Below are 14,575 nucleotides of genomic sequence, written 5' to 3'. Positions count from 1 at the left end.
TCTGACTCAAAATCTGCTGTGGCCCATTTGTTGCCAGCCCACCAACACTGGGTGTCATGAGAAGACCTGTTAAGTCCATTCCAATCAACCCAGGACTCCAGCAGAGTGACAAGAAACAGGTAATGACAGAGCTCTGAAATACACAAATCTCCTCTCCTTCTGCCCTCACATGCAGTGTATTGTCAGCATTTGATCCCATGCTATTTAGGATGCAGCCAGTGATGGTGACCTCCAACTCCCTATTTCATAAGCCACCAAGTTCAGCGTGCATTACAGCTGCCTTCAGCATGTGGGTGATCTCTTCACTGCAAGAGAAATTTAACCTACAAAAACATGCTCAAGCAGTGGCTTTCTCCCCAGCTGCAGAGGAAGTCCATGTGATCAGCTGCCTCAGTCTCAGCTGGTTGAAGTTAAAATGTTAAATTAAGTTTAAAATTAAAGTTAAATGAGCAGAGTCTCAACCTAAAAGTGTAACAGACATGGCAGATTAAATAGCCATCAAAAAGCATTCAAATTACACAGATCACACTTCCTTGGAGGAAACATTTCCAGTGAGCCTGCCACCACCACTGCTGATGGTGAGGACGTCCACCTCTTAGAAAACCAGTGAAGCCATTATCTTGTCAACTTTCTTTGGTTCACAGGAAGGACAAAAGGCTGGAAGAGATTGGTGAGGCAATGTGGAGTGAGCTCAGCTTGGCTGTGATGCTCTGGACCCCATCCTGGTGCTGCCTTCACAAGACACCACCATTACCATCACGGCAAAGTCCTGACAGGTCCCCAGGGCGCCACCAGCCTGACATCCACCCTCACTTGGAACAGCGTGGAGATTTGAGCCAGGAATATTTACATTAGGCCCTAATTGCAAAAAATAAACACTGACTGTGCTGAGCACAGGAGCATGCACACTTTTTCCTGCTACTCCTCTCTTTAGGGGATAATTAATTCATTTCATCATTTCTATTTGAATTTTTATTTTGGGAGTTTTCTCTATTTTCTTTTCTTTTTTTTTTTTTTTTTTTTTAATGACAAAAGAAAATGTCTTTATTATGCTAAACCTAAAGAACTGCCTTCAAAATGGTCCAAAACTAATGAGTTAACAGTGATTGTAATGTCCTTTGAAACATTTCTTTTGGCTACTGGAGTATGCATCCTTCAGATTTATTTTATTTCATCCTCAAGGACCTTGGTGAAATACAGTACATTGGAGGAAAAATAAGATCAAGATGTGCAGTCATTCAGGCTGTAATTAAATTTAATAGGCAGTTTATCCAGTTCATAGAAAGATGGCATAGCAGAGAGCTACACAAAGCAGAGCCTAAAGCAGGAAATCATTTTACAATAGGGTATCCATCTGGAAAAAAAGACGTTGCATGAAACCAGCAAGTGTGAACGAAATCTTCATCAGTATCATATGAGGTTACTTTATCATGCTGCAGTGCCAGCAACGGGAAGTTTGACGCATCTTCTATTAGGAGTAATGCACGACCGTCATAACAAATGTAAATCTAACTCTCTATTATGCAAACTGAAGAGAAGGAGCAGTTAATAAAACACAAAATAACCAGGTGTTTTATTATGCCAGGTGCCTGATCCCTCAGCATTGGAGCTAATGTGGTTTACACATTATCTTTGAGATGCTACAAATGGAAAGAGTTTTAACATTCTATCTGTTAATGAATGTCAACACAAGTGTCACAGGAAGAAGAGCTGGATTTTTAGCAGCATTTCTCAGAATTGAAAAACCAAAACTGACTCAATATCAATGTATAGGTTGAACAATAAAACATGGAGTTAAAAAAAAAATGCACAACAGAAACAAAAACTCTGATTAAATTTGCCTGAAGATCTCCTCTATCCCTGCTGTGAAAAAGATGCAGACGCTATGACTTTTCCTGAATATTTTACTGAAGTGGGTTTTTGGGCGTCTTTTCCAGGAGCAGTCTCACATGTTTTTCAGGCCTATGCACCAGTGCACATATGGTGGAACAATACTGTAATACACCCTAGTGGCATCTTTATCAGTGGAAAAGCCCAACCTTGCTATGAAATCCAATTAAACAGCCATTTTTGCCACATAAATTGATCCCATTTTTTCCATCATTTTTGTTTTTTTCATTGCAGGCTGCTCTGTCTCCACATTAACAATATGGGATGAGGTACTCATAGAAACATACACAGCAGCAGAATCCCTACTGTCTTTAAAATCCACTTTACAAAGGAAACAAGGCTCACAGGGGCACTCTGCCCTAATCAGGAACACTTGTGATGCCTCTTTAGTAAAAGCAGCAATGCACTGCAGCTCCAGCGAGTTCACTGAGGACCACGGCACATGTCCCTGCTCAGTCCCAGTATCAGGAGATACACACATTATATACATATATGTATATATATATTCCTCTGCAATGGCACAGAACAATAGCTGTGTAACTTCTAAGACCAGAACTTAAAAAGAACAAAATGCTGCCAAGATGTGGAACCTCTTCACTTCCAGCTAGCCAAGAGCAACCCAGGAGAATCTGTAGCAAGGGTCTGCAGAGCCAAAATTGTTTTCTGATTTGTCCTCCCTTTATCACAAGGCTGGATGTAACACAGCTGTACACTTACAAATAACAGCACTCTCAAGGGACAAGCAGTATAGTTACACTCAATTATACTATAAAGTATGACATCTCCAGAGAAATTACTCAGGCACTCTCTCTTACCTGGATGACAGTAATAAAACAGATCTGTTTATGATAGACTTTTGGAATCCATTACATTTAAACAGCTTGCTGATTCTCATCATTGGTAGAACTGTACTTGTCACTGCCCACCAAATGCAACTGTTAAGTCAAATGACCCAGGGGATTTAATACAAGTGCTATTCTCCCATTATTTTAAGTAGACTTCTATTAACTATGCAAAGCATGGGGCCACTTTTTCTTTTTAAAGAGCAGATGGATATAAAAAAAGTAATTGAAAATGCTTCTCCAAAACCATTTTTAACAGGTAAAAACACAAAATGGAGGAGGGGGGGGAAATCACCATGTAACCTTTCCCTCTGGGAATTGCATGCCGCAGTACTCAAGAGTGAGAGGAGCCAGATACACAAGCCAAATGCCTGAACAGATTTTTATTTTTACTCTATCTCTGTAAGGTCTTTTTTACTTTACACTCCTATAATTTTTTGCTCTGTTTAGCAACAAACTAAATCTTCTTTTGAAACAGTCTGAATGATCATGTAAACGAAGGCACTCGAGGGCTGCTCTTGCAGAACAGTTTCTGCCATCCACCATCCCACACAAATGCAAGGCTCACAAAATTCAACAGAATCCACATTGGTTAGAAACACTCACTTCTCACCTCTCACTTAGAGAATTAAATTTAAAAAATCTAAGGTTACAAAAGCAATCTGTGTGCTCTGTAGTGTGAGCACGCCATGCTTCACAACTGAAAGCACGCAGAACCAGGCATAAAAGCAGGACTGGGGGCAATCTTCTACATGTACTAGATTGTTACTATTCAAAAAAAAGCAGAGTGGCATAGGCTTTTAGCCTATAGACTCCTCTTGGACTCAGCACTTAGAAAAAAGGCTCTGTGCTTCTTTCTTTTTTGATTTCTGGTCTCTGCTTCAAGTGTCTCAGATTGCAGTCAGAGCCCTGCCGTTCGATCAGCAGCTAGTGGTGGTGTCCAGGCACTGGAGCTGTGCTCCTGTGACCAGCACACACAGCTTCCACATCTCAGATCCTTTTGTATCCTCAGTGATGCAGAAAGGATTATCCCCTGCCCCTGGGCTGTGGGTGGCTGGAGGGGAAGATGACCCTTACTCCAGCCCCAGCACTACTCTGTCCTTCCCACGTGAGCTCTTAACACTGAAGTCCTACATAAAATGCCGAAGCGGCTGCCAGGCCTTACCTCGATGAGAGATTTAAACACTCTGCATTTCACACACAGACTATGAGAATGCAGCAAGAAGACAGTATGTAGCATCACTGCTATCAGTTCTGATGCAGTGTTTGAAGGAAGCTGCATCACTCTTAAAGATTCAAGGTAAGCCAAAAAGAACTCTTTCAATATAATTTTGTTATTGCAACTTGTACCATGACAAAGCAGGAGGGAGGTGAGCTTCATGCAGCTGTTCACTGCTTTGGACTTCCAACAGAGCAATGCTAAAAACAAGAAATCTCCTGCCCCAGGCTGTTCCATCAGGCTTGAGATATGAACAACCAATATCCAGCCTCAGAAAGAGTGTGGTCAAATCATGGCTACTCGTGTTCCACAGACAGACCAGATTCATCTGCTCATTACTGAGATCCTGGTGCTCTCAAAAAGGGCTCTGAAATTCCAACAGGGACATAAACTCGCTGTGGGGTTCAGGCAGAACCTAAGGACAAAGGCATCAGCAGTGGGTGTGCTATGCAACAAGACCCTCTCCAATTTCATCCACTTGTATCATTTCAAGAGCTAAAAGATTAATGATACTTCAGCATCCAGTACCTAATGCAAGTGTAGAGGTGCCAAGGTTTATCTTTCAGCCCTTGAGGATCTTTGGCAATTACCAGGATGCAGCACAGTACCATCCCACCAGCTGCAGTGCACTCTGCTAACTCCCAAGTAATGTGGAAATATGTATTAACGTGTTCCTGCTGGGAAGGACCAGAGAAACACAGGAAGGATGGGCGCCTTCCCAGTACTAACCAGTTTACATGGGGCTCAGATGTAAATGTGAAAAGTGCTTGTGAAATGTGGAGTTGTGTTTTTAGGTTCCCTGTATGTATGTTCAAAATGGTTTATCCCTCTGTACCGCCCTTGTGCCTCTTTGGTTCATCCCAGGTTTTCCCATCAGCACCTGTGTGTCCATCAATCCCAAAAACCCTGACTCATGCCCCTGACCCCTCCCAGCTGACTTGTCCATCCTTCCCCTTTGTCTGGAGGCTTCTGCCGGGGTCGCTGGGTGATGGACAATGGCCTGGGGTCCCTCCCCTCCTCCCTGCTAAGTGGATACCCCGGCTGTCCTTCCCTCGGAGGGCCACTCCCATGGCTTCTCCCACTGGCTGATCAGGTTTCCCTGCCCACCCTATATCAGGGCCTGCTCAAGGTCCAGAGCTCACTCTCTTCTGGGACCTTTTTGAGTGGTGTTGGGCTCTGGGGCTCTCCTCAGAGTCACAATAAATCTTGGACCTACCCCCAGAAGAGTGTCGCCTCCTTCCTTGCCGGTGGGATCAGCAGTGTCCTCGGACCCATGAAGGCACTCTCTAAAGCCCTGCTGGGTTCAGCAGGGAGTGCCTCTCGCTGCCCTATCGCCCCAAAAAGAGCTAGCCCGGGCTAGCAAGGGATCTGCTCTTGCGAAGTTGGGACGAGACGTGGCAGTGAAAATACTTTCAGCAACATGAAAAACATGCCTTTTTCTAAAATCACATATGTACTTTTTGTGCACTTAAATACCAAGTCTTACACTCAGACCTCAGTTTTGAGCCTTGCACTTTGTTTTGTAAATAGATTACTAAGCCATAAAAAAGCACCCTGATTGCTAAAACAGTGAATATTGATGGCACACAGGGATTTGCCTATGTCACTCTGAGAAATTTAATGTTTGTTTCAATAGCAGAAAATTTACTCAAACCAGAGAGCAATCCAGTGATATAAGTATTTCACCTGGCCTCTGAGGCTTAGTCCCAGATCTTCAGCTGGGGCTGGAGGACAAGAACCATGGAGACAGCTGTCTCCTTGCCCCAGCCATGTCACTCCTAAACTCCTGCTCTCAGCAGTGAGAGCACATGCTTGACTACCTCAGGATGTTTTGCACACCCCTCTGAAACAGTTGCTGCTGCTGCAACCAGCAGCAAGCCCAGACCCAGTAGTCATTTCTCTACTGATAAGGCTCTAAACATTACCTAACAGTTATTTTTCATCATCTCTTTTATTACTGGATTTGCAAACTTGACATTGAATTTTCTTTAATCAATTAAAATCACTGACTTTCCCTGAATTTAGCAACATACATATGTATAAAAGAAAAATTATTTCCCCGACTCAACTCTGGAGAAATTCCCATAATACTGAGCTTCTTGATGAGGGAGCTGATTTTTCATTTCTAAAAGCAGTAGAAGTTTTTGCTGTTATGGGATCTTTTGGTAGACTGGGAAAGGATGTGTAATTTTTGGGGTTGTCATGTGCAGAGCCAGGAGTTGAACTCAGTGATCCTTGTGGGTCCCTTCCAACTCAGGATATTCTATGATTCTAGGAATAAACTGCAAATGAGTATTTTGGAAACTGTTTTACTTAAACGTTTCATATTTTCCTTGACCTTGGTAGCTTTGGGACTATCACCAGTAATCCAGCAGCATTTAAGAACTCCCTACACCTGCAAAGTTGTAATCCGCTGATGCACGAGCAGAGATCACGTCTTTGGAAGCCAACACATTTCTAATGAATGATGGAATGCAACTGACTCATGGTCTCAGAGCTGGTCGTTTGGCTGGATTAATCCTCCAGGAGTCTCTCGTGATACCGCTAAGTAGCGCTCACATCTAAGTTCAATTTCTCTCCCCGGCAGGCAGCCTTTGCACACGCACTTCTGTTTTTTCCTGGCTTAGGAGGTGCAAAGAGTGAATCTACTGCTCCATCTATTTAAAATGTCCAGGCCCTCCAAAACTCACATCATCCAGGCATATCCAGAACGCTCTGTGCCTCAAACAATACTCCACACTCACCGTAGTGTATTTTCCCAGCTGGCAGAGCGAGGGGAAGGTTTCCTGGTGAGCTTTTCGGATCTTCTCAGTGAGATCATCTAACTCTGCTGTCATTTCATAGTTTTCTGTGGACTCTTGCTTTGAAGGTTCCTTCTTCTTTTTGTTCCTGTCATTTCTGACAGCTGTAAAAAAAGCAGAGATACAGATCACATGGGGTTAATAGGATCAACCTATGTTGCTTTTGCTGCTCTATTTCAAATCACTGTAAAATGCTGCTATTTTAAACACACATTATTTTAGCTGAATATAAAAATGTTATATGCACAGAGGACACTAATTCCAGCTTACTCATTTAAAAATAATTTCAGAACTAAATGTAGTGAGCAGTGATTAAACCAAACTTCCACAGGGGTGTTTCTGGGTGTGTCATCACAATCCCATAGTATCTGCCTTCCAGGAAAGTCAACTGCAACTTCATATGCACAGTGTCTTAGTAACTTTGTGAGGTGGGATTTTTTTACTGTAGAACTACAGTTGTGCATAGTGGATGGTGAAGCCCTCTGCAGTGAAGCAGTCACTATTTTATTGGATGTGAACAACACTAAGAAAAGACAGCAACTGTCTTTCTTCTTAAGTACCTCAGCATGGAAGATAACAAAGCCCCATACTAATACAAACTCCACCAAACAGAAGTTATTTAAAAGGAAAGTTAAATGTGAAAACAGTAAACAAAAGAAGATGAAACACGTTAAAATCAAGTTCTGAAGATCAAAAGAGAAGCACAAACACTTGAAAGAGAAAACATGGCAGTGAAGCTATCTAAAGTTGCTTGCCATCTGCTTCTGCACTCAGATCAGCCTTCTACCTTCCCCCGGCCGTGGGGGATTACTGGAAATATGCATTGTGCTCACTCATGCTGTAATTGATTTCCCACATATTTGAGTTTTGTAATAAAATATGACAGCTGCTCCATCACCATGCTGCTCTTTGTTCTTTTAATGAAAATAGCTTAATTTTACAAAACGTGCCCAGGAGATAAGTCCATGTCCACAGTATTGCCAGTAATTGTGAATTTTATCAAGAGTCTTGCTGTTAGCTAAAGCTAACGTCTTAAGTGTAACCAGATGCATAAGGCCTTACAACAAAGCCAAGCAAAATCAATCCCTCTCCCCAAAGACTCCATGTCAATATTAAACACCCTGAAGACTAAATCTTACCGGATAAATAAAACCAATCTTAACATTGTTAGTATTCAAAACCTCACGATATTTAAAACAAGGCCTTAAACTCGGGGGGTGCATCTGGTGGGTTTGCACATGTGAGCATGGCCAGGGATTTTGGATGGCCAAAGACTTGCTGATTCTTATTTTGTACTGTCCTGGCCCAGAAAGTGCTTCTATCTGTGACACAGGGAGGGAAGCACAAAGCCACCTCCATGCCAGCTCTTTTTCCTTGTGGGTTCCCCAGGCCTATCTCCGTATCTTCTGTGGTCACTTCCTATATGCCAGTGAACCACAATAATCATAAAGAGCAGAAAAAATAGTGGGCTGGGAAAGCATCAGAGTCAGAGGCATCTACAGAAATAACATACTGTGTGCAATAGAAAACAAGGAGTAGACGTGGAGAACATTGTTTCTCCATCACAAGGCCATTAGGCACATAGTCCATGCAATGTATGGCTCTGGTCTTCTCACTAATGATCTGAATTTGCAATTGAGAGAATTCTGACGCCAGTCATTCACATTTTGAGCATGAACTTGACTTAACTGTGTGACAGACCCTCACTGAAGTCAGTCATGTGCTTGGCTGGATCAGGGCTGGGATGCTGAGCACCCCACTGGATTAAAACCTAACCTTAAACACCATCAATTTTGGTGTTTGGAAAACACAGACCCAAAGGAGACTAGCAAGAGTGGACCAAAAAGGTTATTCCTTACAAAGGTACAATGCTACTAGTGTAGTCAGGTTTAGGGGGATGGTTCCCCCCCACTTCCTCTTACAAGAAGTTTTTCCTTCAAGCAAATGCTCTGATTTGTTTGCTGGACCCCAGGGCAGAGCACAAGCACCATGTTTTGCACTGAAAAAACATCCAGGACCCAGAAGTATATCTCGAGTGCTGCAAACTGCCACTGCCCTTCAGAAACAAAGCCTAATCACTGCTGTACTTGGGAGATAAAAGAGTTCCTTAGAAAATTCTGTAAACTCCTACACAACCACAAAGAACAATAAACCTTCATCTCAAAGCCCCACTTACTTATAGCTCTACAAGCTGATTGACAAATTTGCCAAGCAGGTGGCCTCAACAACTACTTCCCTCAACAGTTTTGAACTCCTCATGGAAGATGAATGCATTATTCAGGCCAGGCTTCAAAGCAGGTGCCAAGGGTTCCCAGAGAACAGAAGATAACTCTGGCAGGAACCCCGCCATGCTCCTTTGCTACCCCAGCACTGCTCCTTCTGCAGGGTACCTGAAGTCCCTTTCCCTCCAAAGGCCACCGGAGGGACAGCTGCTGATCAGTCCTCATCACCAAATTGGCCCAGCTCTGTCCTCTTTCTCTTTTGGTGCAAATCAGAGGGTAGAAAGGGGAGAAGTAACACAGCCTGAAAACTAGGGACATTTTTTGTTCCTCATTAACTTTCTTGTATGATTCTGATAGTTTTTAAAATAATGAAAATCCAGAATAATATATATCTTCTTACTTTATTCATTAAGACTGCATCAGATATGTCAGTGTTTCCATATTTCCTGTAAGATAATGGATTAAAGTGTTGACGTATAACACCCAAGCTCCAAAAATATAAAGCATTTCAGTAACAGAGAACTATTGGGCAGATTTAACTACAGTTATAAATCAACATTCAAAAAAAAAAAAAAAAAAAAAAGAGAGAGAGAAAGACCTTAAGAAAACACTATGTTTAAAAGAGTTAAATAAAAACATATAAACACATGCACACACATTTACGCAGTAAATATTTCAAAACCATCACTGCTCTGGGAACAGGAACTGTCACACTGCATGTGGGAAGGGTTTTGGATTACAGTTTATGCTTATATTACATAAATCACACCTTTTGGTATCTTGATCTTTACATGCATATGATCACATCAATCCCCGATGCAATTCCACTGCCTTTTAATGATGATATGCCAGTGATGAATCTGTGTCACAATTAATGCTGCCATAGAAAACTCAGGTTATGAATTTCATTACTTGTGCACTAAATTCTGACTTGATGGCTGCACTAATTAGAAGCTCCCAACAGGGGACAGTATGGAAGCTCTCTTGCCCTATGAGAACTCTCGGAAGTTAAAGAACAATAAATAAGGTGGTAGTGTGGGGAAGGAGAATGAAAAAAGGTGTATCTTGATACGTGAGGAAGCCAGGTCTTGGCGCGTCTCAGAAGGCTGAGTGACACACACCCACACCTGTGCACGTCTGCTTCAATCTATCTTCCTGTGACAGCTTCCCTGTCCCCTTGACACACATGCCAGGACTTGCACTTCCACACCCAGAAACCTCCAGGCAGCCACAGCAGGGTTCACAAGCTGGCAAAGATACTTTCTGTTGCCTTAGGAACTAGCCCCTACCTTCAGATGTTCAGCCTCCTTCCTGATGGTAGAGGGGCAGAACATCACCTCTTGTCCTGTTCAGTCTGCTCTCCTCACCCTAGGTTTATCATTGCTTTTTCCTTAGCCTCAGATACACCTTCCCTCTTCTGCTCGAAGTGATGGACAGGGCACAAAAGTTGCATGAGGGTCAGATGCATTCTTCAAGGAGAGCAGAGCCTGCTGTAGATGGAACTAAGTATAGAGAAGACACAAACAGCTTCTCTTGGAGAACCCCAGTGCTCTCATTTAGTAACCATACAGCAATTCTCCCGCCTGAGTGGGGTCATTTCAAGTACGTCCTAATGCAGGGAATTGTCCAGTCTTAAACACAAACCTCTCAGGTCCACCAAACTTAGCCACTGTTTGGCTAAGGATAAGCTGGGATCCAGCCCATGAGATTTAGACAGTTTCTAGAAAATTAGGTAAAGTCATGGAATACCAAATATTTGTACATCCATTTGTCAAAGGTGGCACAAACACGTCCAAGGGAGAAGAACTTGCCACTCACAATGCAATTTTTCCTACTACTTGCGCAACCCGTGCTTCCCCAGATACCCAGAAGATACACAGACAGCTCCTTTCATGTATTAAAATGATTAATCAGCTATAAATTCATTATTTGAAATGCTATCACTGCAGTTTTGCCTCTTGGAGATCCCTGTGACCTTTGAAGAGCTCTGTGTAATAGTTAGCTGGTTTTGTTCCTGTAGCAACAACTACTAGCGCTTCCAGTCAGTTTGCATTCCTCTAAAACCACACTTCTCTTGTCCCCAAATATTTTGGAAGTTACTCGTTAAGCTAACAAACCTCAAAAGCACCATAAAGCACACAGAGCAAGTCAGTAATTGCACAGTGCTGGGCACAAGGTCGGTCTGCAAAATGACTCATTTTGTTTGTAAAAGCCAGTGAGAAGAGAAGTGAGAGGTGAACTGAGGTAGGAACGCTGCAGACCTGCCAGTTCTCTCTTCTGGGCAGAGGCTCACTGTCCTGCCTGCCCTCCTGCTCCCTGGGAAGCCACCTGTCCTGTCTGAACACCAGGGAGCCTGGGCAGGCCAATGGTGCCACATGCGGCTGTGGGGCTGGTCCCCAGCACTGCAGCTGGGAAATCCAGAAGCACCAAGCTGTTTGTCACAGTGGAAACCCTAACACAGGAGCACAGCTCCTCCACGCTCTTGCTTCTCCAACTCCAGTGGCAGCTGCTAAAAAAATTCTAATTATGGCAGAAGTTAGCAGCTGTGGCCAATTTCAGTCATATATTTCAGTCAAATAAACAAAATGCTTACCTACTGCCAATGCCAACTGTGCTCCATCAGGTTAAATGCCCAACCTATACCACACATTACTCTTCAACAAACTGTGCTAAATGGTATGGAATGGCAGTCCATAAGGGTGTCTTTCCCAACAGTCACCTTGGAAAATCTCAAACCAAGGGAGCCTTAGCAACCCTGCTGCTGCCGCTGAATTAGGCTGTCTGACCCCATGGTCAAAAGCAACACCCAGTTGCACATCCCAGGCAGATTCCAGGCCCGAGAACTGGTGGAAGAAAGCACAAAGATGAGGGAACTAAAGGAGTTTGAGTTTCCCATCTCCAAGACATGGAAAGGAACAAAACAATCATCTCAGAAGCAGCAAAATCACACTTTGACAAACTGACGAGCCATCAATTCAGGACAGTGAGACTCCTGTTCACATTAACAGCAGCGCAATTGCAAGCCAAACACACTAAAATATGCAGAATGCCAGGTAGTTATAAATAGATTGGTTTCCTGGGTTGTGATTTCCAGATGAAATAATGTTTTCTTTTAGGCAAAACAGCTCGGTCTTAAAAAAAAGCCAGGAAACTATTTTAAAACAAATTTCCATGCCAAAACTTGGCTTTGACATATGGAGAATGATTGGAGACAAAGCCCATTTCAAACACAAAACTCTCATTGCTAACGGACAAAGCAAATAACAAGTACACAGTTGTGTAAGGGGCTTACAAAACCAAAACACATCAAAACCTGCATATTTTGTAGCTGATTCTGAGAAATCAACCATGTCAGCTGTTGGATAACAATCACCAGAAGAAAACATCTCAAATTAAGTGAGATAGTATCTCTCTACAGACACATATCAAAATTAACAGGGAGCACAGAGAAACAATCATGGAAGACATTTCATAAGCACCTGGCACGCTATCATTTTTCCCCAGGCACAGAGCAAGTACATCCATTATAGAATTCGAGCCCGCCCAGGGTTTCCTATTGAGAAATAACATTCAGCTATGGCAAACCCGCCCCAGCCAACACGCCAGGAACCTCAGTTCAACCACAGGGGAACACACCACAGATCCACAAGACATCGTCCTCTCGCCTGCCTTCACGTACACTGGCCCTTCCAGCCACTCCTGGTATTTTTTTTTTAAACTTTTTTTTTTTTTTCTTTTTTTCAGGAAGGTAAATTTGAACTCTGCCTTGCAGCTTTGTATTATTCATTACATAATTGCTATGTTTTATTAGAAATATGATCTATTATAACCTTGAATATGGTAACTTAAATGACATTGAAAATTAGATTATTCTGATTATTAGAGAAGTGAGAAAGGTACTAAACATTTGTAAGGCTGATAATCAATCAGTGTATCCATGTGAGTGCAATAAAAATCAATCAGGAGCTAGTGCATTTAAATCTAATTTTTTAAGCATGACATTTTCTTCTGAGTTTCTTTTTTAAATGTCACCCTCTTCTACAACAGTGATTGATTCTATCCCCAGGGATAGTTAACTCCAACTGTTTTATTCATTGCACTGAGCTCTTGTATCCAGTCTTTTCTAAATATCAATTTAATGACAACAATAATATTTTTATCAAAATGTGAAATTCAGAAATAGGCATTCAAAACAGCAAGAAGCACGACAGTACATTTAAACTGCTACAAATACCAGGGACCTTTTAACTCGCAAGCAGTGTACTTAACACAGAAAATGGTGGAATTTTGTGTCTCTCCCATCTTCTTTTTCCTCCCATAAAAGAGAAGGCCAAGGATTTGCTTGTTTAAAACATAATTCATTTAGAAATGTTGCAGTAGTGAACAATGAATCACTGGCTATAGGGAGCCCATGAGTAATTACCTATGCCTTCAAAATAACCTTATTAGGCTATTGTAAGTATAGGGGAGACCTTTGATACCTATAGCCTAAGGGCCTCTATTTTTCCATTCATGCACAGGGGATTTATATGGTTAGATCCTGACGAAAGCAACACATCTCCCATTTATGTGTGAGGATAACTGCGGGGTTAATATATCAGAGCTGAGTTATAAGAACAGGTTTCATTATATGAATGAATGATACAAATGGATGCTCTACAGCTTTATTTAACTGGCCTGAAACTTCACCTGTGGTTTCAAGGATTCTCATCAGTCTGAACAATTTCATTTTAGATGTGAAATTTGGCACCTGCTGTTGTCACATCCCTGAAATATTAGTAAGTGGAATGAGCAAAAAAAGGAGTTTCTAGTCCTTTAAAAAAACCCAATACCATCTGAAATCAGATGTAGGACCAAAACTGAAAAGCCAATGCAAAACAACAGGCTGAGAAAAATACCCCTTGAAACTAGCTCAAAGGTAGGCCTTTGGTATTCTTTTACCTATTAATTTTAACTTATTATTTATATTATTGTCTTTAAAAAAATACTGTTAATTTATTATTTTTTTTAATTTTAAGACATACAGAAGAAAAATCAGCAGCTGTCATACTTGGGATACCTAGAACTGCCAATCCAAGACCCAAAACCACTGCTGAAAGAAACCAAATGGTTGTACAGGCACATTTGTCTTGAATGTTGCAGAATGACAGGACAAAAAAAGAACCCCAAACCAACCAAACAAACCCCAAAAACCAAACAAACCACCCCTTTCAAAAAAAAAAAAAAAAAATCCACCAAAATCCCATAAGCAGTTTCCAAGTGTATGAGTATACCAACTAATGCCTATCTTTATATTTACTATAGTATTGCAGGAGTGATTCAAGTTCTGCAGAACATGCCAAACAGAGTACCAACTGCCCAAAGAATAAAAATTAGGACTCCAGAAATACAAATGGAATACCCCCCACACTCCCCAAACAGGTCCTAAGAACAAATGAGAAACTAAGAAGTTGCAAAAACAGAAAGACAGCAAACAAATGGGGAAAAAAAAAAAAAAAAAAAAAAACAGAAGAAAATATGTTTTGCAGCACATGGGTGTGGGCAGGTAGAGGATGAGGAGCAGGTGAGTCAGGGCAGGACAGACAGGGCACAGCACCTGTA

At 41.9% G+C, this 14,575-nt stretch overlaps 1 protein-coding gene across 4 annotated transcripts in view; it reads right to left on the bottom strand.

Moving 5' to 3' along the window:
• Positions 1–14,575, bottom strand: part of RARB (retinoic acid receptor beta) — a 204,351-nt gene that overhangs the window by 14,496 nt on the left and 175,280 nt on the right. For all 4 annotated transcript variants that reach the window (XM_053935182.1, XM_053935177.1, XM_053935197.1 and 1 more), the window contains one exon: positions 6,696–6,856. In XM_053935182.1, the coding sequence (XP_053791157.1) occupies positions 6,696–6,856 (161 nt within the window). The remainder of the gene's footprint in view (positions 1–6,695; positions 6,857–14,575) is intronic.

This window comes from Vidua chalybeata, chromosome 1 (assembly GCF_026979565.1).
Source record: "Vidua chalybeata isolate OUT-0048 chromosome 1, bVidCha1 merged haplotype, whole genome shotgun sequence".
NCBI classification, from domain to species: Eukaryota; Metazoa; Chordata; class Aves; order Passeriformes; family Viduidae; genus Vidua; species Vidua chalybeata.
The sequence above is the reverse complement of the archived record's forward strand: the minus strand, read 5'-3'. Positions and strand labels throughout refer to the sequence as shown.